Source organism: Neopelma chrysocephalum, unplaced genomic scaffold (assembly GCF_003984885.1).
Source record: "Neopelma chrysocephalum unplaced genomic scaffold, ASM398488v2 Primary Assembly neopelma1_149, whole genome shotgun sequence".
NCBI lineage: Eukaryota > Metazoa > Chordata > Aves > Passeriformes > Pipridae > Neopelma > Neopelma chrysocephalum.
The window spans coordinates 393,045-420,779 of record NW_020897811.1 but is presented as its reverse complement, the minus strand read 5'-3'; the positions used below and the strand labels follow the sequence as shown (position 1 = coordinate 420,779).

General features: G+C 45.7%; 1 protein-coding gene across 1 annotated transcript; it reads right to left on the bottom strand.

Moving 5' to 3' along the window:
- Positions 1-25,075, bottom strand: KCNA6 (potassium voltage-gated channel subfamily A member 6). The gene is made up of 3 exons (XM_027701130.1): positions 18,547-25,075; positions 18,152-18,238; positions 1-2,419 (listed from the first exon to the last, which is right to left on the bottom strand). Exon 1 carries the CDS (start codon positions 24,647-24,649, stop codon positions 23,087-23,089), a length of 1,563 nt encoding a protein of 520 aa, XP_027556931.1. The 5' UTR covers positions 24,650-25,075; the 3' UTR covers positions 1-2,419; positions 18,152-18,238; positions 18,547-23,086.
- Positions 25,076-27,735: the final 2,660 nt, after the last annotated feature.

Genomic DNA, 27,735 nt, shown 5'->3' with positions numbered 1-27,735 from the left:
TTTAAAAAATACTGATTTTATTCATATGTTCTAGCCTATTCAACACTGGATCACACTGGTAGGAACAACCACAGATATCTAATTACATGACTTAACAGGTTCTTGCCTGTGCAAGGCTGGGTTTAAGTCAAGCACATATTATGGCACCATCAATAAGGACAATGATTGCTGTTCAAAGCTCAGTTGAGTCCCATCTCCCTGGTCAACTTCCAAGCCTAATAACCTCTTCTCCCACTGCGTGTGGGATTGTCTACAAAGAACTTGGATTCTCAAAGCCTGAATCCAGCAAACAGCCTGAAGCACATGCTCCATCAAAAAATTCTCTACACCTCACGTTCTCTATTGGAAAGGCTTCAGGTTTTCATTGAAACAAACAAAAAAACCCCCACCATCAACAGTTTCTCAGAAATGTTGAGCCAGATTTCTATCAAGCCGCTCCAATAAAGGAAATTCCTTATTTCACCACATGGTCTGGCCTGCAAATTCCAACTGTCTTCCTTGAAATAATGCATCAGAACCAGGTCTCACAGCAAAAGCAAAGCAATCCTGTAACTATCACCCCTGCTGATTGATTGCGTGGGCACACAGCCATGGTCTAAAGTCTCTGACCGCTGTGCCATGTGTCTGAAGGGTATCCATGGACTTCTGCAGGATAGTTATGCTTTTCCAAAGGCAGCCTGCACCTAGGCTGACTCTGAAGACAACTGCCTTTGCTGTCCATGGCAGCTCTGGTCACTCATGGTCAGCCACATGGCAAGATCAGGATACACAGGACTCAGAGAAGTCCCACAGTGCAAGCTGGCCTGCACTAAGACACAGAGTAGGTCTCTTGGGAACATGGAGTACACATTGCCTAAGGACCACAGCCTCACATCCATGCTCAGGACTACTCAGAAGACCTGCTCCAGAAGCAACTTTCCATCTGGCAGGTCAGGGTTTCTTTTATAAGCCTCTGTGAACCTGACAGGTAGTCAGGATGTCACAGCTTCTCAGAGTTCAGACCCTCAGGTATTACAGCCCGGCCTGTTACAGCTGCCAAAGCAGAGTGAACTGCCCTCTACCTCTTTTCCCTCACACACTGACTGTGAAAACTGCCAGACAGGCTAAATGTCACTCATGAAAATAGAGAGGGTGTTATTGATAAATAGTTCTAGGGAACTCAGTGCCCAGCATCCATCAGACTAACTTCTGAAAATCCCAGTCATCCTGCTTACTCCACTCTTCTCCCCTTTCAGAAGCAATTCTTTCTACCCACCCTCTCACTCTCCTATGCAGAGAACTGGCAACACACACAGGATGGATCCACATGTGGTTATGGAAATTTGGCTGCATGACTGACCTTTGCTGCTGCCAAAGGGAGGGAATTCCAGGCCATAGTATCCCACTCTGTCCTACCCTTTTCAATCCTAATTGGGTTTTCAAGCAATTTCAGCACAGCACAGCATGGACTTGTGGAGCTTGAAAAGCAACAGAGGTTCTTATCACAATGGTGCAACAGGAGAAAACTTCAGAGCATTTTCTGGGAACACTGAGTACAATTATATCATAATTTCAGAACTGTCTGGCTATTGTGTCTTCTAAATCACACAAAAGACTACCACAAACAGCGCTATTTCGGTGAAAATCTCTATGACCACTGAAACTAAGTCACTAACTCCTTTAGAGCAGGCAATGGACTCACATGTTCACAAGAACTGACTGTACATACACCAGGCAAGACGCTTTGTAGGTAAGTGAGAAACACCTCTAGTTTGGGCCCATCCCTTACACAGCAGATATTTTGCATGAACAGGATGATTGCTACCTGTAGAGCTATGTGAAACACCTACCTTTTATCTGAGCTATGAAATCACAGTTTTAAAAAGCACAGTAACCCGAGGCCAAAAGACAGGCAGACAAACGGACAGACTTCAGTGACTTGTTCAATTCTCTGGAGAGAGCTCTTCTAAGGGATGACCTCACCCATTTGCCAGGTCTGGATCTTCCACTTGAAAAAAAAAGTTTAAAGGAAGTTTCAACAACAGAGTCTTTTGGAGATGTCCTGTGTCATTTCCAGCTTCCCACAGGACTCAGTGCTTGTCAGGGGTTTTTGATGAACAGCTCATAAATTGCTGCAGTTGAATCCTGTTTTATTTGGTTTTCCCAGAAATGAGACACATTTGAATCTTGTAGGGGATTTTCCCTGCCTCCTTCCTCCAATCCCTGTTCACATCTAGTTTCACCTTCTTTGAACTGAGAGTGTTGATCCCTTTAAAACCAACAGCACCAAAAGAACTGCAAAGCAAGGAAAACAGTTTTCTGTCCATAAAGGTCGGATTCCCTGCACACAGGGAAACGTCACCAACTCTACAGTAAGAAGATGCAACCACCTCTTTTGCAGCATCCTGACATGACAGACTCGCAGCATCCAGAATCCAGCCTAGCAAGGAAAAATAAAAAAAGCCTTGTGTTAAAAAAAATGCCCAAGACAAAGGTGTTATTTTACATGGATCGCAGTCAAGACACGTCAACCTAAGGGTTCATTTCCTAAGGAGAACGTTTGAAGGGGCTGAATTTGAGATATGTTGTCAAGATTACTGCAGCTGGCTAAAATAGAAAGTGCTACATTTCTTTGATGCCTAGTGGGATTGGTTTTGGGGGCAATTTTTCCTTATGGCTACTGGGAATTATACATATCTTCTTGCAGGAGATGAAATACCTTTTTCATACATCAGAAGGTTACAAAGTTTGTTAGGATGCATTGCAGTGCTGTGCTCTCCAAGCATGGAGACATAAGGTCTGACTTTTACTGTAACTGGGACTTTGGGAATTCCCACAGCCACTGGTGTCTAATTTTAAGTCCTTTTGAGACAGATCTATATTAACGATTTGGCTCACAAGCCCCTCCCCTCCATGTCAGGGGCAGGGAAGTCTCTCAGAGCAAGAGAGGGAATTTAAAATTGAAAATGTTCATTTTATTCTTCTAAATCAGATCTGAAACAATTTATTAGGCAACAGATGGAAAACAGGTTGGGTCTGCAAGAACCTTTCATTCTTCAGAGACTTCTCCATTGTCACGTTTTCATGCAATCCATTCTAGCTGCATCTAAGTCCATCTGTGCTGGTTACCCATGGAACCTACAGGGCTTTTAATAAGTTATTAAAAATATCAGCAGTCCTCAACAACAAAAGAGGGAGAAAGATAAAAAATAACTGTTTTTACGCAGTATTTTCTACAAAGACAATTCCATTCCTCACTCAGTGCAGGAGTGTCAAAGCAGCTTATTCCACTATGAAAATCATGCACTTTCTAGTTCCCTGTGCTGCTGCAACTCCTGCTACTGCTTGACAAGGACTCAAGTAGCCAGAAAAAGAAAAAGAACAGGCTATAAAAAGTATACCCTGGGCCAGAAGGTTGGTTGTAACATTGCCAAAGCCCAAAGGAGCAGAAAGAAGTGGGAGAAACATCAGAGGCTGGAGAAGCCTTCTAAGTGAACTAGATTTGTCAAAAGCTCTATCTAGATTCAGAAGGAGAAAATGTCAGCAGCACATAAAATATATAAATACGTATCCTTATATAAATATATATTGATATATTCACACTCACACAGAAGGTACACATTTAAGCAGTGATTACAGATACACAGAGATGCGCAAGATATCACAAGTAAGGATTTGTAAAATGCATTTGCTCCTCACAAAGTTTTCTCAGGGAAAAAAAAGCCAGGTCTACCAACAAAACGTATGGCCTGTTTGCTTTGAGTTCACCAAAGCTGTGAGAAATCTCTGTTTTACAGGCTAAATATAACGCTGATCTTCAAAGCCAAATTCCCTCGGTGAGTTCTCTTTCATGTTAGCTTTTTCCTGTGGATTTATATGCTGGAAAGTTTTCAATGCAAGGATTACAGAGAGTGAACAAATTGAGATGCTAAGGCTAGTTCACAGCTCTCAAAAGATTCAGAGCAGCACTGGATCCCAGTGATTGCTTGGAGTTTGGTAAGTCAGAGACCCCATCACGTAACTCAGGGGCAGAGAGAGATGTCTGCAACTGCTACATTAATTGAACCTATGACAAATCCCCGGATTTTCCTGCAGAGGGAACAATCCCAGCGGTCTTTGGTTTGATTCTAGTTTTAGTTTTACACTGATGTATCTGATGTGGATCTTCCCCAAAGTCAGTAGAGATGTTCCACTGGTAAAGGGCAGAGGATGAGAGTCTAAATATTCATTATGTGATATCGAGGATCTCCTTTTATCCATCGTGGATATTAATAATCCAACAAATGCTTAGAAGTTGTAAAATCCTGATCTACAGGGAGAAGATTCCTGCTCCTTTACGGTTTGCAAATGCATTTAGTAAAGATCTTTGGTAGCAAACAAGACTCCTCTTGCACTACAAGCATTGCATATAATGTCACCTGTCTATTCAAAGTAAGGGTTGTGCAAAACTTAAAATCAATAGCAAAAGAAATGGGGTCTCAGTAGATAAAAAGATGAATGACATAAAAAGGTTTTTGGGTTTGGCATGAAAAAAATTTCTTGAAGTATTCGTAAATCAAAAAGCCCAAATTTTTCTGTACCGTCTTTCGTCATCTGTTCTATAAACAAAGGAACTGCAGGGATCAAACAGTACAGCATTAAGCAGATGTCTGCAAACCACTTAGAAAGTACAAAAGAGCTGTTGCACTCAGTTACAGTATAACACATAATCATTTAAAAATGCAAATATTGGGAAAAACCCAAACAGTGTAGCCACAGGACAGAAAAACTCACATTTTTAAATCTGTCAAATAAGCAAGGGTTTAGCTTACACACCACAGCAGTGAAGGACTGACACGAAACCAGGGACTAGATCCAAGTTTATAATAGCGCTTGAAGGAAGGCATCGTTAAAATAATGATTAAAATAATGATTGCTATCACTCACACAGAGAAAGCAATAGGAAAGGCTTTGACTGGGCCAGAGGAATGGCAGATGGACCAAAGAAGATTTTTCTATGTCTATAATTCTATAAGTGTAAAAGCAATCAATATTTAAAAGGAATGAACATGAAAAAAAGCATAAGAGAAATGAAATACCAAAGTACTCCTTGCCAGCCTATGACTTACTCATCACTCAGTTATTGCTTACTTGCTTTTAAATACTATTTTAATGTAAAGTGCAAATCTAAACCAAGAATTTCCAAAGTGGCCAGTGATGTTGGATGCTCAGCTTGAACTACAAAGGGACTGAATTTCAGAAAGCAGGTCTTGTACAGAAACAAAACCTACTACATTGCTGTCATTTTTTACAAGGTGGACCTCGTATACACGTAGAGGGATGCAAGGGATTAATTTGGGGGACCCATTTCTCTATCCCTTATTGCCCTTAATTTTGAGAGTCTGATACTGATGCCTGAATTCACAGTAAAAGGCTCCTCACTCCTCAGTGAGGCTTTCTGAGACCAGTGACATGAAAAAATGGATTATCTTCTGGAATGGGATGTAAACTCACCTGGGCAATTTTTCAACCCCATTTCAGACACCTCCTACATTTATGATTTGAAAAGATTCATGTTTAACACAGAACTGACTCCTCCTGCTAACGTGGAAGATCCTTGAATCCTTCTCAGTGATGACAGATCCAATCCCATTTAAATTCTACGTGCAAGTAAGAGGGAGATCTACAAACAAGAAACAACTCCTAGCAAGTTAATTGAGAATGATTTCAGGCTTTGAGTGTTTCTAGGGATAGCAAAGATGTGAGGAAAGTTATTTCAAGTGGCTGTAACTCCACTGAAGCAAATCTTACTTGCTTTCATTTTGACAGACCCATGTGGCAGTCAGGTTATTATACTGTGCAAAGATAAGGGAGAGATGATTAAACAGACCAGATCCAGTGTATTTATAGTGCCCATTTTAAAACAGAAAAGCAGAAAAGAGCAATAGAGTTGTGGACTGAGCAGTTTCTAACGAGAGGATGAACTCCTTCCATGTCCTGCTACAGTAAAGGACACTGATGCAGTGGACATATAAAATCAGCTGGAAATAAAATAAGTGGAAAGATGCAGAACTGACTCATGTGAGATTGGTAGTTTTAGCTTGACTGAGTGAATCAAAACATTCAGGGGAATCCCCAAGACTCCATCATCCCTCCCCAAATTAAATCTCCAGTTTAACCCCAACACAGTGCTGGCCATATGCAGCTCACACTTCTCTCCCTGGGAGCCATCTGGAACTGCCTTGAAGAATCTCAACTTTCAAGCACATGTTGTGTTCAATTCTGACGCTGACAGCCAAAAAGGACATTGTTGGATTTAATGACACTGTGCAAAGACTATACTGACTTTCTCCAGAAAATGGGTGATGTGGCCAAGTCCCACCTCCATTCTGTTTTACGTGTCTAAATCCAATCCAAGGCCAAATGCTTGTCCTCAGCTGCCACCAAAGCAGCTCTCGTCTCCAAACTTCTGGAGACAGAAGAACACTGGTAGAATGACAAAACAAGGCGGATCCACCAGGCTGTCAGTGGCAAAACTCTCACTCAGGAAAGAAGGAAGAACTGAAGAGCAGGAGGTCTCATTCCATTCTCCAAGGAGTACTCTGGAGCCAGACTTCCTCTTCTGCATCATTAACCCTACGTCCCACAGAGCTTCAGCAGCAAGGACAGCATCCTACTGTGCCCCTACACCAGCCTCCTCTGATGCCTGGTGGCAAGGGGACTCTCCCAGCACTGTGGGTCCTGCTCACTACACAAAAAGAAGCTGCTCTCCCTCTCTCATGTCTTGAAAGAGCCAGTCCACATTCAGCTTAAGAAAAAGAAAAAGGTTTCTCTGTTATCAGGGGAGGTTTCTGCCCCTAAGTCCTGCTTCTGCACAGCCAGGGTGTAAAGCTGCATGAACATTGTGGAGGGTCCATGGTACACCCCAGCACTGATTATTTAGATAGATCTGCAGTAGCAAATGAAAGAGATTAAAAACTTTAAATGCTGAGGTAGAAGATGCTCCACATGTGAGTGGAGCCTTCATGGCTGGGCTGGTTTTGGCTGGGGCTGAGTTAATTTTCTTCCCACTGACTAGTATGGGGCCACATTTTGGGTTTGTGCTGAACACAGGGTTGATAATACAGAGACATTTTTTGTTGTGCTGGCACAGAGACAAGGCCTTTTCTGTTTTTCCTACCACCATGCTGACAAGGAGGCTGGAGCTGCACGGAGGGTTGGGAGGAGACACATTTGGGACAGGTGACTCCAGCTGACCAAAGGGATATTCCGGACCATATGGCACCATGATCAGTACATACAGTGGGAGGAAGATGGAGGAAGGTGTGGATGTTTGGAGTGATGGTGTTTGTCATCCCAAGTCACTGTTAGGCGTGATGGAGCCCTGCTCTCCTAGAGATGGCTGAGCACCTGCCCACCCATGGGAACCAGTGAATTCCTTGTTTTCCTTGCCTTGTGTACATGGCTTTTCCTTTCCCTATTAAACTGTCTTTATGTCAACCCAGGAGCATTCTGGCTTTTGCCCTTCCAGTTCTCTCTCTGATCCCGCTGGTGGGGGAGTGAAGGAGCAGCTGTGAGGGGCTTGGCTGCTGGATGGGGTGAAACCACGACAATGGCCAAACCCACCACTGCCAACACCCCATCTCAGCGCAGGTCACACATCCAGGTGTTGGCTTGTCTCATACCTCCATGGCCCACAGGATGGCACTGTGACACCCCACAAACTCCTCACGGGCTCTCAGTGGCACTTCCTGACAGCAAGTCAGTACAATGCAGACTTTTTCATGCTGCACGTTTTTCCTTTGAATTTTCAGGCTTTCCAGAATTCAGTGTAATTCTATAGATTCTCCCATGCTGGTGCTTGTCTTTGCCCAGAAATATCACCTCCCTTCCTGTGGGCATTTTGCTTGACTAACAACGGTAATCTTATCCCCAGAAAAGGCTCAGCATGGAGAAAAGGAAACTCAGGGGGTACCTTCTCACTCTCTACAACTCCCTGACAGGAGGTTGTAGCCAGGGCTCTGCTCCCAGGGAACAAGCAACAGGACAAGAGGAATTGGCCTCAAGTTGTGCCAGGGGAGGTTCAGGTTGGACATCAGAAGGAATTTCTTCACTGAAAGGGTGGTCAGGCATTGGAAGGGGATGCCCAGGGAGGTGATGGAGTCCCCATGCCTGGAGGTGTCCAAGAAGTGAGTGGATGTGGCACTCAGTGCTCTGGTCTCGTTGACAAGGTGACCTGTCAAAGGTTGGACTTTACGATCTTGGAGGTCTTTTCCAGCCTTGACTATTCTATGATTCTATGAACAGCTATTGCTCACAACATGCTTGGTATGTTCAAAGTACTATATAAAACCAACTTCAGTTCATAGTCTTGCTATTTAACACATCATTTGCATTTTACTTCAGATCACTGCAAAAACTTGTAGCTTTTGTAGCCTACAGCTTTCCAGCACCAACTGTCCACCAAACCTTTACACACACATTTGTGGACACATTTGGCACATATGCTCTTGTTCAAGCACCCACACAGTTTCCCAATCCTTTCCCATTTACGCAGCCAAACCACAGATGTTAAAATTTGGGCTGTGCGTCAGATTTCAAAGCCTTCTCATCAGCGTTTGATGAGCCTATGACACAGGGCTTAGATTTTTCCCTTGATTCACAAAGCACCCCTTCAAGAGAAATATTCTGGGAGAACTGCATAGTCAATGATTTTAAATTAAAATTCAACAAGATACGCTTGTCCTTATTAAAATTTTTGAAAAAGATCACAAAGGTCAGTTATTTCAGCTTAAAGCAGCTGAGAAGATGAAGCAACTTGAGTTTTACTCAACTTGAATCCAACCTCCCTTATCAGCTTTAACTTCAGTTGCTAGCCCTCGTTAAATCCTCATCTGTTTTATCTTCACTGCTGTTTTAAATGCTTCTTTTCAGTGTACCCAGGGAACCAGCACACAAAAAACCACCAAAACATTACAGCTGGGTCTGCAGCAGAGGCAAAGACAACAGTTGCTAAGGACAACGGCCTGCTGAGGGACAGCAAAACAGCCATGGTCCTACCTTCTCTCCAAGTCTTGGGAAGCCAATGAGAAATGTGGAAAAGGGGCTTGGGGACAAGGAAACTTCTGCCGTGGTAGTGGCAGTGGTAATAGTCTATTCCACTCCTTACTTCTCCCCTCTTCCCAAGGGTCTCTAGGGTTCCTCTGGCTCAGCTTGGCTTTCTCCCTCTCTCTATTCCTCCCCATGGCTTAACTCTGGCACCACACATCCAGCAATATTTAATTTTGCCCTTGCAGCTGAGGCACATCAGGCAGGCACCATAAAACATTAACAAACCCAAAGCAGCTGCACGAATTTATAGGAAAGCTGCCGTGCTTTGACGGAGTCATGGAGTTAAAAGAAATCACCACGAGCGGAAGGCATTGCTTTGGAGGTGTGTATGGTATGGCACAGGTCACACACTCCAGGATCAGCAGAGCAACAACCGCCTGGGCACAAGGACTGTGATCAAAAACAGCCACACAAATACAAGCGACAAGTTTGGATCTCCACTATCGGTCCAACTGTTTCACCAGAAAAAACTTCCCAAAGGCCATGGTGTGTTTAGGCTTTAACAGACATTATTTTTAGTGCTGTCTTCTACCAGATTTCTGGGAGTGTGAATTTATGGTATCTTCTTACTGCCTGGCTGCTTAGCTAAGTATTTATACTCCCACTGTAGTTGCCTGAATACGCAGTAGTGAGGCTTCTGATTATTGACAGAAACCACAGAAAGGGGCGTAGGGAAATATTCACAGAATCCCAGAATGGTTTGGGTTAGAAGGGACCTTCAAGACCATCTTCCAACCCTCTGCCATGGGCAGGGACATCTTGTATTAGACCAGGTTGTTCAAAGCCCCATCCAACCTGGCCTTGAACACTTCCAGGGATGGGGAAGCCACAGCTTCTCTGGGCAACCTGTTTCTGTACCTCACAACACTCATAGTAAAGAATTTCTTCCTAAAAAGATACTATTAATAGAGGCAATGTAACTGAAGCAATTAAAGAGGGTCAACATCCCATTTATCCTGTTTCCAGCTGTGAAAATAATGATGCCCTTTATGGAAGTTACAACCATGTGAAATCAGAAACAGGTTTACAGAGAAGCTCCCTAGAGTTCCCACAGTAACCAGCTGCCCCAGCTGAACATCTAGGACACAGGGTGTCCAGAGAATGTGGATGTTCCATCCCCGGAAGTGCTCAAGGCCAGGTTGGATGGGGCTCTGAGCAACCTGGTGTAGTGGAAGGTGTCCCTGCCCATGGCAGGGGGGTTGGAATGAGATGATCTTTAAGATCCCTTCCAATTCGGGCCATTCTATGATCCTAATTTCCCAAGCCTGCCTCACACCACCTGCTTGTGACTCCCTGTAGGAAAATCACGGTCATTTGCATTACTTGAAGACAAGTAAGTTTACCAATGGATACACTAATTGTTCCTATAAAACCTTATCACTGATGAACACCCAACTGCATACTGAGGAGAGAAAGATTTTATTTCCCTTCTGCAGTTAGGGGAATTGAGGCACAGGAAAAATGAAATGTCAGATCCATACCAGATCCAGACCCAGAATGTGCCAGTGAGCAGCATCAGCCTACCCACAGACCAGCGTGGTGCTGTGGCAGATCTGACAGTCAAAACTCAAAAACACTCAAACAGAAACTTCTGTTATGCTTTAAAACACTGGATTTCCAGGATAAACAGGTCTTGTTTCCTAACCATAATGAAAATTGACCATCTGAAAAAATAAAGGCTTCTAAAGCACCCTGTACCACACTGCCTAGTTGGCATCAGAAGAAAAATGTGAGAATTTGGTTCCATTTGCCTGAAACCAAGTCTCTGCATGAGTAGGACTGTTAAAATATTTCAGCCATCAAAAAAAACTCCTCGTGCATCGTGGTGGGCACAAAGACATGGCAACAGTCCCTCTCCAAAAACATAAGGTTTTTGTGAGACTCATGCCTTGCATGAAAGACTCAGGCACCTAAATGTGCTACAGGACAGAAAGCAATTTGCAAGAGGATTCATCTGGGCCTTTTTACATATGCTTGTCTCTGAATCACCAATATATGACTAAATATAAACCATGAAGAGCCATAATTGCTATTCTATGTATCCTCCTATTCCTCTGAAAGATCATAAAGGAAGAAAAACCAGCAAAGTATTTAGGAGGATTAGTTCCTAACAATGCCAGTGAAAATCTGCAGGAAAAAAACCATCTTGCCAGATTCAAAAGTGCAGATTTCACTGTTCAGTATCAGCCCTTCATGCTTGGAGAGCTGATACAAATCTCTGAAAGAGCTTGTGAACTCCTCCCATCTCCAGCGTATCTTCTGCTGCTGCTTTACCACCGTGGTCCCTTACCAACTCATGAGGTCTAAGAGAAAAACTTGCTCGAATTTCCTTCTCTTGAACCAGCTGTGAGAAGTTGATATCAGCCTCTTATCTCCACAGAGCATTCCATGAGCTCTCAATTCACCTCACAGTAAGTCAGCTCCGGGCTTTGTCACACGGAAATATTTTGCACACTTTTAATTCACAGGGCGGCCCAGAAGGGAACAAGAGAGTCACAAACAAGGGGGTTGCACCAAGTATTTTGTATTTGAAGTATTTGAAAAAAACTTCATCATCGCTGGTCTACTCTGGCCTCCAATTGGGAGGCCTGGAGACACACAATCCATAACGCTGCTGCTTCTTTTGAGAACGCAGGCAGGATCCCTCTCGAGGAGAAAAGACAATGCAGAAAGAATCGTGTCTTGTCCATACCACCTAAGGAGTCTTTCTGCTGTGCCTTTTGCAACTGGACCTGTCTATCTCTCATTGGCCTTTTTAGCCACAAGCAGGCTTGTAGCAAATGTGGGTAGAGCCCTTCCCAAATCTTTGTTTGCGAAGCCCGGCCATGATGATGATTTGAAAAACAGGAATCAGGGTCGATAGAGCAGGACTTGTTAGCATTTGGGTATTACACAAGTCTCACACACAGGGCCAAATGTCTTCCTGTGTTTCTTTGATCCTCATTGTCCATCTGCTCATTACTCCTTTTATGGCAGTAACACAACACTGTGTCCTGAGGAGGAGGAGCTCCTGACATCATCTAGGTGTTAGGGAAGAGATGGGGCATACTCAAAAAGATCTCCATGTCTAAATGGTTTAGGAAAAAGAAACTAAATGGCCTAATACTGACCTGTTTTATTGCCAAGGCACTGAGATATGTGGGACATCCAAAGGCCCTGTGACAGTAGTAGGGACTGTCCCCTTGACACCAAATCCAGAATTTAATTACCAAGACCCTCCTCATTAAGTGGTCTCTTAACTAAAGAAAAGCTTCACATCCCTTTTTGCTGCAATTACTAATAAGCAGAAATCCCAGAGCCAGAAGTACCAGTGGGTGTTTTTTGCTGCTACGTAGGTTCTGTGACTGGGGATGGAAAGATGCACCAGCCTCCAAAATCCATCACAGCTTTGTCACAGCTGCAGCTGGCTTGATCAACATGTATTCAGGCATCTTCTATGGAAATGTTGATTAGTGGTTACCACGCAAAGAACTCCCAACTCATCTCCTCTGAAAACCCCTTAGTTAAGTGTTAATGGCACTTCACAAATCTGCACAGGTTTGAGGGTTTTTTAAAGAGCCAAGAAAAAAGTAAGTAAGGAGGGGAGCTACAGCACATTCCAGATAGTGACTTCTCCCTCCATTCTCAATTCACCCAGAAATTTTTCAGTAATAATTTTTTGTGGATTTTTTCCCCTTTCCTTTCCCCCCCCCCCCATTACTCTCCAAGTAAAAGTTCCTAAAAGATGACCAGCTGAATGGGAAAAGGAGGAGTTCAGAATTCAAAATGACACGTCCTAGCAAGTCAGACTGTGCTGTAAAAGCACTCTGGTCTCAGAGAACTTTTTACCTGGACAGGTTTTCCAGCTCAGAAAAGAACAACTAGCTTGGCTCAGCCACAGCCAAAGCACTGGGACATCCCTTCTGTCACTAGTGTATCCACAACATTTACCTTAATTCAAGGAAGTTTTGGAGCTGACACTGGAGCCACACTGCTAGCAACCAGAAACAACCAATGGCTACCACTACATTGCTTAAAAAAAAAGTCTCTTAAAAATAAACTCTCCTAAACAAAGGGCAGTCCCCTCCCTTTCAAAAAAAACACCCTCACAAACCCCAACTCCACATTATATCTTTCATTATAGATCCACATATATAAGACACGAATGTAAGGTGTTTTACCTTCTTTACATACATTTTCTTAAAAAACATTTAAAAAGGACAAATATTTGGAACATTAAGAAAATGATCATGTACATTGCAAAATTTTCCAAACATGACTTTTGTAAAGAACATCAAAACGAGCTGAAACAAAACCTCTCTCACAAATATTTCTGATTTTGAGGAAGGGGCACCTTTTGATGAGGAAATACGCCCTAGAGAAATGTTTGCAATTCACTGCTGAAAGCTGTAGTAGATCATCAAATAAAAGACTAATGTGTAAGCAATACTGAATACCCTCCAAAACGTTTCTGAAAGTCACAGCGCCATTTCCAAGGACAGACTGCAAAGATCAATTGCTTTCTGGGCATTATTTTGTAAGCATGAAAGCCCACAGTCTAGAGTATTAAAAGGAATGTACCTGAGAGAATTGATACATTAAAATATGAGAATAATCCAGAGCTTGAGAAATACAGATTTGTGATACTTATTTGAACAAAAACTACAATGCTAAAGTAGATGTCCTAGGTTTGGCTCTCTGACACCAGGTAATAGGTAAATCCATTCAACAGTGCTGCTCTCTACAACTCCCTGAAAGGAGGATGTGGCGAGGTGGGAGCAGCCTCTTCTCCCAGGCAACCAGCAGTAGGACAGGGGGAAATGGCCCCAGGTTGCACCACGGGAGGTTCAGGTTGGATATTAGGAAAATTTCTTCGCTGCAAGAGTGGTTAAGCATTAAAATGGGCTGCCCAGGCAAGTGGAGTCACCATCCCTGGAAGTGTTCAAAGAAAGTGGATGTGGCACTTCGTGAAATGGTTCACTGGGCACTGTGATATTCGACTGAAGGTTGGACTTGATGATCTTGGAGATCTTTTTCAACCTTAATGATTCTACAATTCTGCGAACAACAGTTGTTGAAGATCATGCATCACTGACTATTTCTTCATACAAATCATAGAATCATAGAGTGGATTGGGTTGGAAGGGATCTTAAAGATCATCTCCTTCCAAACCCCTGCCATGGGCAGGGACACCTCCCACTAGACCAGGTTGCTCAAATCAGACAACCTGACTGAGCTGCAGCAGAGCTGGCTCGAGGCTTTTCTCAACAAGAGATGCAATGCCTTGTTCCAGTGATTCCAGGGAGCTCATGGTAGTTGAGGAATGACCAGAAACTCCAAGAAGAAGGAAGATCAGCACAGGGCTGGAGAGCTCTGGATAGGGAGAAGAGACTAGATGAGGTCAGCAGCAGTTCCAGGTTGAAGGGGAAGTGCAATGAACATAGTTTGGTAGGACTTAAAGGGGTATGAACTTCCTCTGTGTCTCTAGAGTGGTTCCTAGAGTGATCTGGTATTCCTTGCCCCACCCTACCCCACTCCTAGGATCCCACTCACATCAAGAAAAAACACCTCCCAAGACTCACAGCTCCTCCTCTAGTTCTGCCTCCTACCCACAAACCCCAAGTATTAAATAATAAAATCACCAGGACTTGGTGCTTTGTAGGTAAATGGGTGCACTACGTCAAACAAGCTGGAGGACACAAGATATGTGGGAAGATCTTAAAATTTCTCATCTCTTTCTTCTCTTTTGTTTACTTTGCCCCCAGTATTTTCCTGACTAGAGGAGTCTTGTCCATCTTTTGCTAGCCTATAGAAGTCAGCCTACTCCAGCTTCCACTTGCAAAGCAATTTCCATTCACCTGATTGTTCTTGCTCTTCTTCTGTGCATCCTTCCTGACCAAATTTAGGTCACCAACCATTCACACAGCATTCCAGATGAGGCCTTATGAAATTAATACTTCCCAGGTGACACTGAACATGCTTCTTCTGAGACTTTCAAAGACTTGCACCTGCAGTTTTTATGGCTGCATTACTCTGGTGGCTCAGTAAGTGACACTGGCACTCTGGCTGATCTAAGCATCCCCAATCTTTCTTTCTGTCTGTCTGTCTTCCAGACATTAACCTCTATGACATTAATTTCTGTGCTATTTAATATATTTCCATTTCTTTAAAGTGAATTATTCGGTCATCTAGTTCTGTGTCCTAATCCACAGTCTTGAAGATGACACTTAGGTTACTTCACTGCTAAATTTTGTAGTCTCAGCTCTACTGCTAATATTCTGAACAATCCCAGGACTAATCCTGGAGGAACATCTTTACTCTTTTTTTTTACTGACTCAGAGAATGGATCAAGGGAGGTGATTCTGCCCCTCTGGTCCGCTCTGGGGAGACCCCCCTGCAGTGCTGCCTCCAGCTCTGGGGGCCCAGCACAGCAAGGACATGGAGCTGTTGGAGTGAGGCCAGGGGAGGGACACCAAGGTGACCAGAGGGATGGAGCAGCTCTGCTGTGAGGAAAGGCTGAGAGAGTTGGGATTGTTCAGCCTGGAGAAGAGAAGCTTTGGGGTGACCTAATTGTGGCCTTCCAGTTCCTGAAGGCAGCCCACAAGAAGATGGAGGGAGACTATTTCCAAGGGCCTGGAGTGACAGGATAAGGGGGAATGGCTTAAAACTGCCAGAGAGCAGGTTTAGATTGGATATTGGGAAGAAATTCTTCCCTGTGAGGGTGGTGAGGCCCTGGCACAGGTTGCCCAGAGAAGCTGTGGCTGCCCCATCCCTGGAAGTGTTCAAGGCCAGGTTGGATGGGGCTCTGAGCAACCTGGTCTGGTGGAAGGTGACCCTGCCCACGGAACTAGATGATCTTTAAGGTCCCTTCCATCCCTAAACATTCTGTGATTCTATGCCTCTATTTCTTCTATTCACCCTGACCTCTCCCATCTCATGTAGCATTTTTTGTACAGCATATGAAGCTTGCTGTCCAGTTTCAGGGAAGGCATGACCAAGATCCAAAGAGTTAAGAGCAGGAAAGATACAGCCCAATTTGTTTAAACTTAGTATTCCCTCAAAACAGAGACTCTGAAACCAGCAGATGTACAGCCAACCTACCACGACTGCAGCAATTTTCACGTAGCTCTAACAGCAAAAACCTGTAGGAGGGGTAGAGTTTGTCTCCACATCTACCTCTGCCACCCTTCTGTTGTTATATTATTTAAGACTTGCAATCACATTTCTGGAGTTTAAAATACTCTGCATCCACATAGAAAACGTCCAAGCAAGAGGAAGCCAACGCAAACTGGAATAGGAGAACAGTCAAGAATTTAGGACCAGCCCTCTGCATGAGGAACCTGGTGACCACACAAGCCCCTCACTAGCCTGGATTCTGCTCCAGCCCTGGCACGTGAGTGTGATGTCAAGGATACAAGAGACCTGAGCATGGCACAGCACACAGGCACTTGCCTCCACCTTATGGTGTGACAACAGCACACCTTCCTGAGAGCTCCAGAGCAGATACGCAGACAAAAGGACTGTGGTCCAATTCTGCTTTCAACAGGGATAAATTTGGAGTCACTTCACTGACGTCAGTGGAGTTATTCCAGAATTGCACCCGTGTAAAAGAGGGCAGCATCTGCTTTCTGAAAATGGATGCCATCAAGCTAATTGAAAACAACAGATGCGTCAAGGAGCAGCAAGAAGAGAGGGTAATGCTCCAGTTTTCTTGTAAAATACCATTTAATTTCCCTCCAAAGAATGTAAGAGGATACACCAACATATACTGGAGTATACACCAATATGTACTCTAAAAACTAAACCTTTTGTTGGTGTAAAATTGTGTACAACCTTTCAGGTGAATGGAATGTGTCTCTGCAACACCTGAAGAGATTTACTCTCGTCATCTACAGCCCTCTTCTTTGGGCCTGATTCTTCTCTCACACTTAAATTAGGAGTCATACCACTCATATTCTTAAGAAAGTATTTATCTAACCTTAGGTTTTCTTTAAACAAACAACAGCTGAATTTGGTAATTAAATAGATAAATTCGTGATTTACAGCATTTTTTGACTAAGAGCCTTCCAAAACTTTATACCACTGAATAAATATCTTAGTGAAAATAAAGCCAAAGAAGGACTTACTGAATCTTCAAGGATAAGACAAAAGTTTCCCATAGATCTTGTCTCTAATAAATAGTCAACACAGCTTCAGTTATTTGGGGTGACCATGGAAGTTGATGAGCACTTTCTCTTCTGTAAATCCTGTCTTTCTTTTCACTAAGGAGTACTTGCACATTGCTTCAGCCCCTCTTATTAATTTGTACTACAGACAACATGGATATTCCCAATGGTGAGGGTTTATCAGTGAAGGTTTATGCTTTAGCAATGTAAAACCCACACTGATCACAGCCATGTGTTTCCCACAGTGTAAAACCACGCTATGATATGCAAGCTCTTGTATCAGCCAACAAGCCCCAGACAGACTTCCCTGGATCACAGGAAAACCCACGGAAAGCGTGTGGAACTAACAGGTACTAACAGCATAAGCTACACTTGAAAACAATTAGTGCACTCTCTGCCTGCTTTCTGGATTTATTTCCCTGGCTGGGCTCATGTGTTACTTAGGACCTGACCCTCCAAAAGAAGAGCTCCTCCTTGAAGCTGGCAGGCAATTTCCTCACCAACTGTCTTTGGTGGCAGCTAAGGACACTCAGCATTCACAGGTTCCTTTCATCAGGGGATTAAGTCTTTTCATCCCGCAAACACCTGCTCCCCTCCTTCTGTGTAAAGCAGGTGACTGCAATTCAGGCATTAGACTGTGAACCTGCTGATAACATGGCTACAAATGTCTTCAGAATGGGATCTGTCTCTAGTGCGACTTCAAAGAGCAAGATGAAGAGCTCAAGGCTGTGCTTTCATTTACAGCAACGTAAATAGAGCTATCTTGTGCTCACAGGGCTGCCACTGAGGGCAGGATCTTCTTTAGTCTTAAACTTCCCTGTGGATTTCTCCAGATACTACCACCACTAAGAAATAAATAGACAAAACGCTGCTGCTCTTATTTCTGTCAATAGAAACTTTAAAGAGAAGCTTAACTTTGCTGAGCTCGGTAGACTTACTTGGACTCAAGTCAGATGAGCACTTTTGGGAAAGCTGTGGTTAACTCCTGCTGTAACCTGCAGATCCTTCCCTGGTGTAAACAGGACCTCAAGAAAAAAACAAACAAAAATAAGCAGTTTAACAAACAGCACATAAGCTTTGACTTGATGCAGAAGATTGAAGTTGGAGCCCAATATAATCCAAGGTAGTTGTACTAAAAGGAGTTTTGCCAGCTTGAATCAGCAGATGGTGAGGATCTGGCTCATACTATATTTTTGTAGTTTATAATTATCTTTCTGTCTTCACCTAGAACCAGATTCTCCCTTTAGGCTGCAAATCTTAATTATAAAATCCTTCCTCATTAGTTTCAAGAAATTCTTAGTCATTAATTTCATAGAACAAAAAGAAACCTTACCTATTTTAGCTACAGCAGCCAATGCTGGAGCTGTTTATTCCTCTGCTTTCAGGGTTGATGCTGTTCTTTCCATCATTGTACAGAAGACACTTCAGTCCTTACCCTCTCTCTTACCGCCCTGAATTTCCTTTATACTCACTCTTCTTTATCTCCAGAGGGATCTCTGTACACTGAACAAGACAGCCAAGGAGAGAACACCAAGTCCAGTCACCTTCACCCCCATGGCTGGTGTAGCAGTAAGTTTTTATCCATGAAAGAAAATGGCCAAACAGAAAATTGCTCAGAAATACCGAATTCCAACATTTTCCACATAGGAGCAGAACAGGAATTTCATCTTGGAAGGAAGTGCAGGAATCCACCGGTAATGCAGATCTTGAAATATCACAAAACAGGTCTTCGTGCCTTTCACACTTACAGTCCTTTAAGTGGATTAAAAAATGGTGTCCTCAGTAGAATTCTTTTTCTTCCTTCCCCACCTCCAAGGAGATGATTTCTGCCCTGTCCTGCTTTGGTGCAAAACATCCAGCGGGAAAATTCTCTGGGGAGCTGATTGTCACAAACCAGTCAAGGGATCAGGAAGGAACAATAGTCTTTTCCACTGCAAAACTATTTCCTAGTGAGACTGCTGAAAGAGGAGATTCTGTTTTTTTCATGTGATGCTTTAGATTGTATTCCCTGTCACCAGGCACCCAGATGACTCTAAATCCACAGGCCAGTTGACCCTCAGCTCCTTGACTGAGTGCTCAGATTGTCCCTTCAAACACTCTCCACCCCTCTGTGTACAAGTTAAATCTCTTCCCATCTCCAGGTTTGCACTCCCTTCTTTCAAAGGCTGGTAACTGTCCTTCTGAAGTTGGACAGGACAAGTTGTACATGATACAAGGTGATGGGATCATCTTCAGGAAGCAAGGAAAACATGTGTGAAGATGAGGTGCTAATATCTGAAAACAAAATATCCAACGAGGGCTTTTGCTTGTAGCCACAGTCACAGCGTAGAGAGAAACAGTCCAGGAGGTTGTTATGGAAACAACTCCCTGGAGGTGCCTACTTGGCTTCACAAGGATGTGCTCTACCTTCAGAAGGAAATAGCTTCAGAAGGAACAAGACAGATTTGCATTTTGAACATTCAGGGGTGAGTGCTATGGGCTGAGAACTTGAGGTAAAATTCTTGAAAGCATTTCTGTGATTTGGTGACAACGAGACCTCTGTGAAGTCGATGGCACAGGTGCCATTATGTCACTTCAGTCACAAAAAAACCCCAAAAAAACCTTAATAAAAATATCAAATTCCACAAGCTCTATAATATGTGGGATTATTGATGACTCTGGGACTTCACTGCAGTTCAGGAGGTGCTCAGAGAAGGATTTACATGCCCAAATGACTCCCAAGGTTACAATTTCCACACTTCTGTGAGCTCTTTGCATTTCTCTTCGCTCTAACACAGAAAATCCAGGGAACAAGCACCACTCCTGCTTTGCACATTTTTACATGCACTTTCTTTTGAAAAATTAAAAATGTGGATGACAAAATCTGCACAAAGCTGCCTGTTTACAACAGAATTCCTTCGCACCTTGGGTACGCACGCCCCTCATCTGTATGAAGACTTTTAAAACCCACTAGAAACTCACTGCTGAATTTCACCAGAGAACAGGAAATCTCTCTTTTTGCCGGAGTCTCCATGCCCAGATGTCTGTCACGTTGGTCAGGAGAACAACCTGTTCTGAGCAGGGAGGGCTCCTGCCTGGCAGGGGCAACGGGGCCAGGCTGAAGGGAAGAAACAAGCACAGGAATTTTCTGACACAGGCTCAGCGTGTGTCTCGTGACTTCTCCTGAACTTATGTTTTAACCTGAGTTTTTTATATCTTACTTTGGGGAAACTTCTATCAGCTGATATACTCAGGCATAAAATATCCCCAAACATGGGCATTCTGCTAGGATAGGGCAGCAGCCTTGAAACATTCCTCTTAAACAGCAGGTTCTTTTGCTGGTTTCCACCAACATGAAATTTGAAGGGAAGTCCCTCTCTTTCCCTCACAGTAAAGATTTCATTATAGTGACCCTGAAACACAACTAACAACAACACCAGCTTTTTACTGAATAAACTCAATGACCTGGACTTGGGTCCTTTTAGACAAAATCAACAGAGATGCCACCACGCTGATCCTTCCTCAGTCCCACTTATTCACCAGGACAACTTACCCACCAGCTGGTTACACTCTTCAAGGGATGCAGAATGGCTCCCAAGGCCCAGAGCTCCACAAACCTTTGCCTCAATCCCAAGGAAGCAAAGAGAAATTATACATTATTCAGGCACACTCCTCTGAGCTACGAGCCCTCACCACACCACGCCTGTATCTCCCAGACTGACACAAGTGGCATTTTCCTCCTGATTTCAGAGAGAGAGAGAACAGAGATTTTAATATAATGGTTGTGTGCTGACCCCATGGGAGATCCCCACATGCTAAAAACCTTGGAGAGGATAACAGGGCTCTGGAGAAACGGAGCAGAGTCGGGATTTGCACAAACAACTTCTACCATATGACCAGGGCTCAGATGAGGAGAGGCCACAGTAAAAGCACTCTAGGCATGGAGCCATATCTCAAGATGACTGAAAACAGGCAGGGTAATGAAGATGCAAACAGATCCCTTCTCACAGCCAGTTCTGACTATATTAAAGTATATGGATGGTGCTCTGAGCAACCTGATCTAGTGGAAGGTGTCCCTGTCCACAGCAGAAGGGTTGGAACCAGATGATCTTTTAGGTCCCTCCCAACCCAGGCCATTCTATGATTCTATGATATGCCTCTAGCATTCTTAGCCTTATGGCTGAAAAGCATTATACATACATAAAATGCATTCTATGTATTTTGCACCTTGATATTATGTCTGGTTTATGTATTCCATGTGTCACATGCAATATGTAGTACATTCTAATATGCATATCATACAAGATCATGCAAGGCATTAACGGCTGCCTTTGCTTTCATACACATGCAGACATGTGAATGCAAAATATACACTTAGATTTAGAACAAGAAAGGCTTTTCCTTGCAGAAAAATTTTCCAGTAGAATCTGAAAGCATCCATTCCCCCTTTTCACCTGCTGGCAGCAGTTGAAACATTTTAAAGTTAGGTGTAAGGCGGAGCTGACTGAAACTAATTCAATGATCTGAGAAGCAAAATGTGCATCTTAAGACACAAATCTCTGGTCCCTTGGCAAACCCAGCACTGCAGGCCAAGCTATGCATATCTTGCATTGCTGGCATACACTGCTCTCATAAAACCCAGTCCAAAAAACACTGCTGTCCCTTCTATCCATGAAACACCAAACACTGGCTGGATCAGTCATACAGCAAAAGCATCCCTTCAAGGCCAGTTGCTTCTCCCCTCATTCGAAATCGTTGGGTTTGTGCAGATAGCTTAGGGAAGTTTGTAACCACAGTCTCAAATGTTAACACACTTACCCTGCGGCAATTTATGCTTGTGAGTCCTTAAACCAGTGAGATCCTCCCACAGCACAGGTGCAGCTGCCTGTGGTCAGAATTTTTCAGCCTTGTCAACAAAATACTACCATGCAAACTTCCCTCAGCTATACAAATGCTCAATGAAAAAAAGCAGTGGAGTCAACTGCTCTCACATGCCCAAATACAGAGCTGGGTATCTGAGGCATAAAGCACATCTTATTAAACGCTATTGTGTGGAGATAACAAATGAATTTACTCAAATGCGCCTTGCATCAGAAGGCACTTACCACTACGAAGATTAAGTTGGTACTATAAAGGCCAATTCACATCAGGGCACTGGCATAAATAAGGCTGAGATAAGCTCAAAATACAGAGAATCATCACCAATACTGTTGACTGCTACAAGCCTGTTGTTGATATATGGTACATACGGTGACAAGCAGCAAAAGAGCCTTCAGATCTATGCACCTTTTTTTTTTTTCTTGAAACACAAACCAAAAAGAGTATCTTTAGCATGCCAAGGGTTGCAAAGAAGGCAGGCATCTGCTTGCTGACTCTCCCCTACAGCTGCAGAGCTCGCTGTGCTCCTGGCTGCAGCGTTTCCATTATTCAAAGGCAATGGCAGGCGTGACCGATCCCACAGCCAAGGGCACCGCGCCGGCACAGGAACCAAGGGCACAGCTTGAGCCAGATGTTTGCGGCCCCTTTAACTGTTCACTCTGCTGAATCCTTCAGCCGAAGTAGTGGCAAGGGCTTCTCTGCCAGTGGAGTAACAAGGCTTGGTTTCAGAGGCAAATGTTGGGTTAAAAGCAGTCTTCAAAAGCAGAGAAAGAAATTCACAGGGGAGTGGGGATGACAGCTAGCACTCCACAGAATAAAGCAAGAACATTTCTGGCAGCACACAGTAATGAGAAACAGCAAATCAGGACAGAAGAGCCCATTATCACAATCATTCTGTTTACGGTATCACAATTCACAGTCTGGCATGTAAATGCTGAATAGATCCAGCTGCTTGTAGGAAGGCTGCTGTACAGCAGCTCGCAGCTCTGTGTCTGGACCCAGGAGAACATAACTGATCACACCTCTGTCAGCATCTTCTTCTCTTTAAAACCCTGGTTACTGGGAGGAATGAAGTTGGAGTATTTCACGGACTCCAGGTCTTCTGCTTCCAGGAATTCAGATTTGCTGAGAGACTGATTACTGTCCCCCTTCTTAGGCTCAAAGAAGGGTGACTGTTGCTGGCCACAGGTGACGTGGGTGTACTGGCACTGCTCCTCATGATCAGTCTCTCGGTGGTAGAAGTAGTTGAAGTTGGACACGATGACAGGAACAGGGAGGGCAATGGTGAGCACACCTGCAATGGCACACAAGGAGCCCACAATCTTGCCACCAATGGTCATGGGATACATGTCCCCGTAGCCCACGGTGGTCATGGACACCACTGCCCACCAGAAAGCATCAGGGATGCTGGTGAACAGGGAGTCAGGGTCATCAGTCTCTGCAAAGTAGACAGCGCTGGAGAAGAGGATCACCCCGATGAAGAGGAAGAAGATGAGGAGGCCCAGCTCCCTCATGCTGGCCTGGAGAGTCTTCCCTAAGATCTGCAGCCCCTTGGAGTGCCTGGAGAGCTTGAAGATCCTGAAGACTCTGACCAGACGGATGACTCTGAGGATGGCCAGGGACATGGCTTGCTGCTGGCCCCCGTTGTTGCTGCTGCCCCCCGACTGTTGCTTCTGCTGCTGCTGCTGAGCCAGCTCGGTGCCCAGGGTGATGAAGTAGGGGATGATGGCCACGATGTCGATGATGTTCATGATGTTGCGGGAGAACTCGGGCTTGCTGGGGCAGGCAAAGAAGCGCACGAGGAGCTCGAAGGAGAACCAGATGATGCACAGGGTCTCGATGAGGAAGAAGGGGTCCGTGAAGAAGGGGCCGGCGCCGGCGGCAGGGCGCAGGGGCGGCGGGGTCCCGCTCGGGGGCGGCGGCGGCGGCAGCAGCAGCGCCTCGTCGCCGAGCGGTGCCGCCTCCCCGAAGCCAGGCTGGGCGCCCTTGGGCTCCTGGCGGAACTCTGGCAGGGTCTCCAGGCAGAAGATGACGATGGAGATGAGAATGACCAGCACGGAGACGATGGCGATGGCGCGGGCCGGCCCGGAGCTCTCGGGGTACTCAAAGAGCAGCCAGACCTGACGCTGGAAGTGGTGCTGGGGCAGGGGCTTCTCCTCCTCTTGGATGAAACCCTCGTCCTCCCGAAAGGTCTCGATGGCCTCCTGGCCCAGCTGGTAGAAGCGGATCTCCTCCAGGAAGATGTCGAGGGGCACATGGACCGGCCGGCGGAGCCGCCCCCCGGACTGGTAATAGTAGAGGATGGCGTCGAAGCTGGGCCGGTTGCGGTCGAAGAAGTACTCGTTGCGGAGCGGGTCGAAGTAGCGCACCCGGCGGCTGGGGTCGCCCAGCAGCGTGTCGGGGAAGATGGAGAGGGTCCGCAGCTGCGTCTCGAACCGCAGCCCGGAGATGTTGATCACCAGCCGCTCGCTGCTGCAGCAGCTGCCGCCGCCGCCGCCGCTTCGCTCCTCGCCCGGCGCCTCCGCCTCCGCCTCGCCCGCCCGCGGGGCCGCCAGCGCCAGCGGCTCCTCCGCCCGCATCCCGCCCGGTCCGCTCCCTCCGCCTCGCCCCGCTCGCCTTCAGCGCCCGCCGCCCGCCGCCATCCGCCTGTTGCGCCTCGGGGCGGCCGCAGCTCCCGGAGCGGCTCCTCCCGCGGAGCCCGGGGGGCACCGCGGGGCTGCGCGGCTCTGCACACACACACACACACACCGGGGGGACGGGGAGGGGCACGAGCACACGGTGTGACACGGAGGGGCGCACGCAGACACACACACGGGCACACGCAGGGACACGGAGACACACAGACACGCAGACACGGCGCCAGCGCGGGCGCGCTCAGGGACGGAGCGATGCGCGCACCCGGCGCGGCGAGACACACGCGCGCACCCGCGGGCGGGGGATGCTCGGCCCCACCTCTCCCCGGCAGCAGCCGGATTTTGGGGGGAGACCCCCGCGGGGACCGCGCTGCCGGGCGCAGCTCTCCTGTCGGCCGCCTCGCAACAGCTTGTCCAAGGAGCGGCACCGCCCCCGCCCTTCTTCCCCCCACCTCTCCAGCGTGGAAACCTGCCCCTCCAGCCAAACCCCCGATGGGGGCTGTCCAACAGCGCTCAGGTCTCGGCCGTGGGAGCCGGCGGACCTCGGTGCTGCTCCCGTCCCTGCCGCAGGCTGGAGTTGACCTTGAGCCAGGCGCTCCATGCCTGTGGCTCGCGGACCTCCATTTATAAATGTCATTGCCATGATGCAAGCGCGGCGGTGGCACCGGACCATCCGCAGATGGAGACAACCTGTCAGGGCAAACAGTGCAACTGGGGGAAAGATACGGGTAAATGCAGTTTCCTTCCTCTTATTTGCAGGGCACAGAGTTTTCCCCTTCTCCCAGGTACCAAACAGGTGAGCTTGCTTTCTTTTTTTTTATTTTTTTTTTTACCACCACCCAGTCAGCACTAAGTCTCCCCGAGAGCCAAATCTGCATTTCAGAGGCAGACTACTAGTTCTTTTGGCTTTAGGAACCTGTGGCTTGCTCCATCCATGTCACACTTAGCTTCTGAAAGCATAGGGAAACTCACGGCCGTGTACTTTCTACTGAAATAACCCGAAAATGGGGCTAACAGGAGAGTCTGCTTCCATGCTTCCCAGGGCAAGTGTCTGTCCTTCACTTGAAAGCCCTTTGTCAGTGCTAAATATTATTAATCAGGCTTTTATAATCATAGTATCTGATGCCTTTGCTGGCTGCAAGCCATGTCCTTAGCCTACACTATCTCATAGCAGCACATATCTAGAGGAAAACATTCCCCTCTTTACCCCTCTTCCCAGTTGCTCCAAACTATCTGGCACTACCCAGTTCAGGCTCTGGACATTTTGACCAGCTGACTGTGGCTGCCTTGTTTGGCTCTGTCCTCAGCAAGGAGGTGAATATGATTTAAATGTCACTTAATCCTTTTTCATTTCTCACTCATTAGCATTGAAGATGGCTGTTGTAAAAGGAAGCATATTTTTTCCTTTATGTGAAGATGGCTGTCTCGCAAAGAAGCATATTTTTGTTTCATATTATACATAACTGTGGTAAGGAAAAACAATTGCCTGGAGAATACACCTTTTCCTTAAAAAAAAAAAAATCATGAATCGATGTTTACCTTTGTAATAGTAAAATGCTTCTTGCTGAAATTTCTTTTTCAATTATTACAATGAATTATTTATCCCTGGGATTATTTGAATCACAATTATGATTTATTCATTTTCATGGTTAACTATTGAGCTCTTTAAAAAGAGCTTTTGAGAGGGATGGATGGAAAAGCTCCTAAGGTTTATGAGAGGATACAGGGCATGTCCACATTGCTGTGACTGAGCTCACCCTGTGCTGGGTTTAAACGAGCGAGCTCCAAGCAGCAAAGCAGGAACAACGTTCCACCACGGTTTGCAGGATGATTTTGCAGCCCCTAGAGACGTTTTTGCTGCCACAGCTCTGGTCTTCACGTTACCTGAGCGAGCAGTGTTACAGGATTCTGTGATTCTGTGAAAGACAGCTGAGGTGCAGTCCCGTCCAGCCATCCCTTCCTGCCACAGCTCACCTCTAAGCAGGCGCTGGGGCTGCTCCACGCCACCTGTGCTCGCTCCTGAAAGCCCCTCAGAAGCCGCTGGCTTTCCCTCTGTGCTCTCATCCTGCACTTTAGTCTCAGTATTAAATGCAGAAGCACTGTGCAACTCAACTCTTTTTAGAACGCAGGCTGTTCCCAAAGTGCTCTGCAGCACAGTGCCTGTGCAGCCCCACCCTCACTTCTATATTAAGAGGAGATGCCAGCTGCCACCATTCAGCCTCCGTGCGGATCCTGCTGGACCAGCAGCTCCCGATGGCACATTCACTGTTTGCAAAGCTGGAGAGGAACAGCAATGGGAGATGTGGAGATGTGAGGGAGGGGCAAGACAGCAGCACTCCCAAAAGCCACAGTTCCGTACCATAACAGAGAGATTTGGCTGCTGGGTCTCCTGCCAACTCCACAAGGCCACTGCTACCTGAAAACATGCCACTACCTCACAGGGAAGCTTAGTGACAGCGTTCACATCTCCAAGCTCAGGTATGGCATGTCACTGTGGTTCAAGAGTTCACAATGACCACATCCTGCCCCAGTCTGTATCAGTCACTAATGCCCAGGGGCACAAAAATCCCTTCATAGATACATGGGAAAAAAAATTGTTGCTGACTGGCACAGCAGGACACCTGATTCTGGGTTCCCATCCTACTCCAGAAGCTGGAGGGACATTGTCCTCCCAAGCTTGGTCCTTACAGCCACCTGTGAATCTGCAGCACAACAGTTCATTTTCAACAGGCCAAACCATTCCTTAGATGTCTTACACACCCCTGAAGGTGGCTCAGCATTTGGGGTAACACTACCACCCCTTGGTTTCTCTTTAGCTCCCTTTTGCAGGGTTTGATGTGCTCAGCACTGCAGCTGCCACAAAATCATATCTGAGTAGGATTTTCCCAGGATAGCCAAATTCAGAGACTCTCAGGATAAGCACTCCAAAAACAAGACACCCCAAGTGGGAATCTAGATTTGAGTCTTGCACATGCAGAACTTCTTACCCACTTCCTGCCCTTCTGTGTTTCCCAGTCACCCCATCTTCTCCT

Bases quoted from the DNA above. Each gene is read 5' to 3' on its own strand.
- KCNA6 (XM_027701130.1), bottom strand. From the start codon at position 24,649: ATGCGGGCGGAGGAGCCGCTGGCGCTGGCGGCCCCGCGGGCGGGCGAG.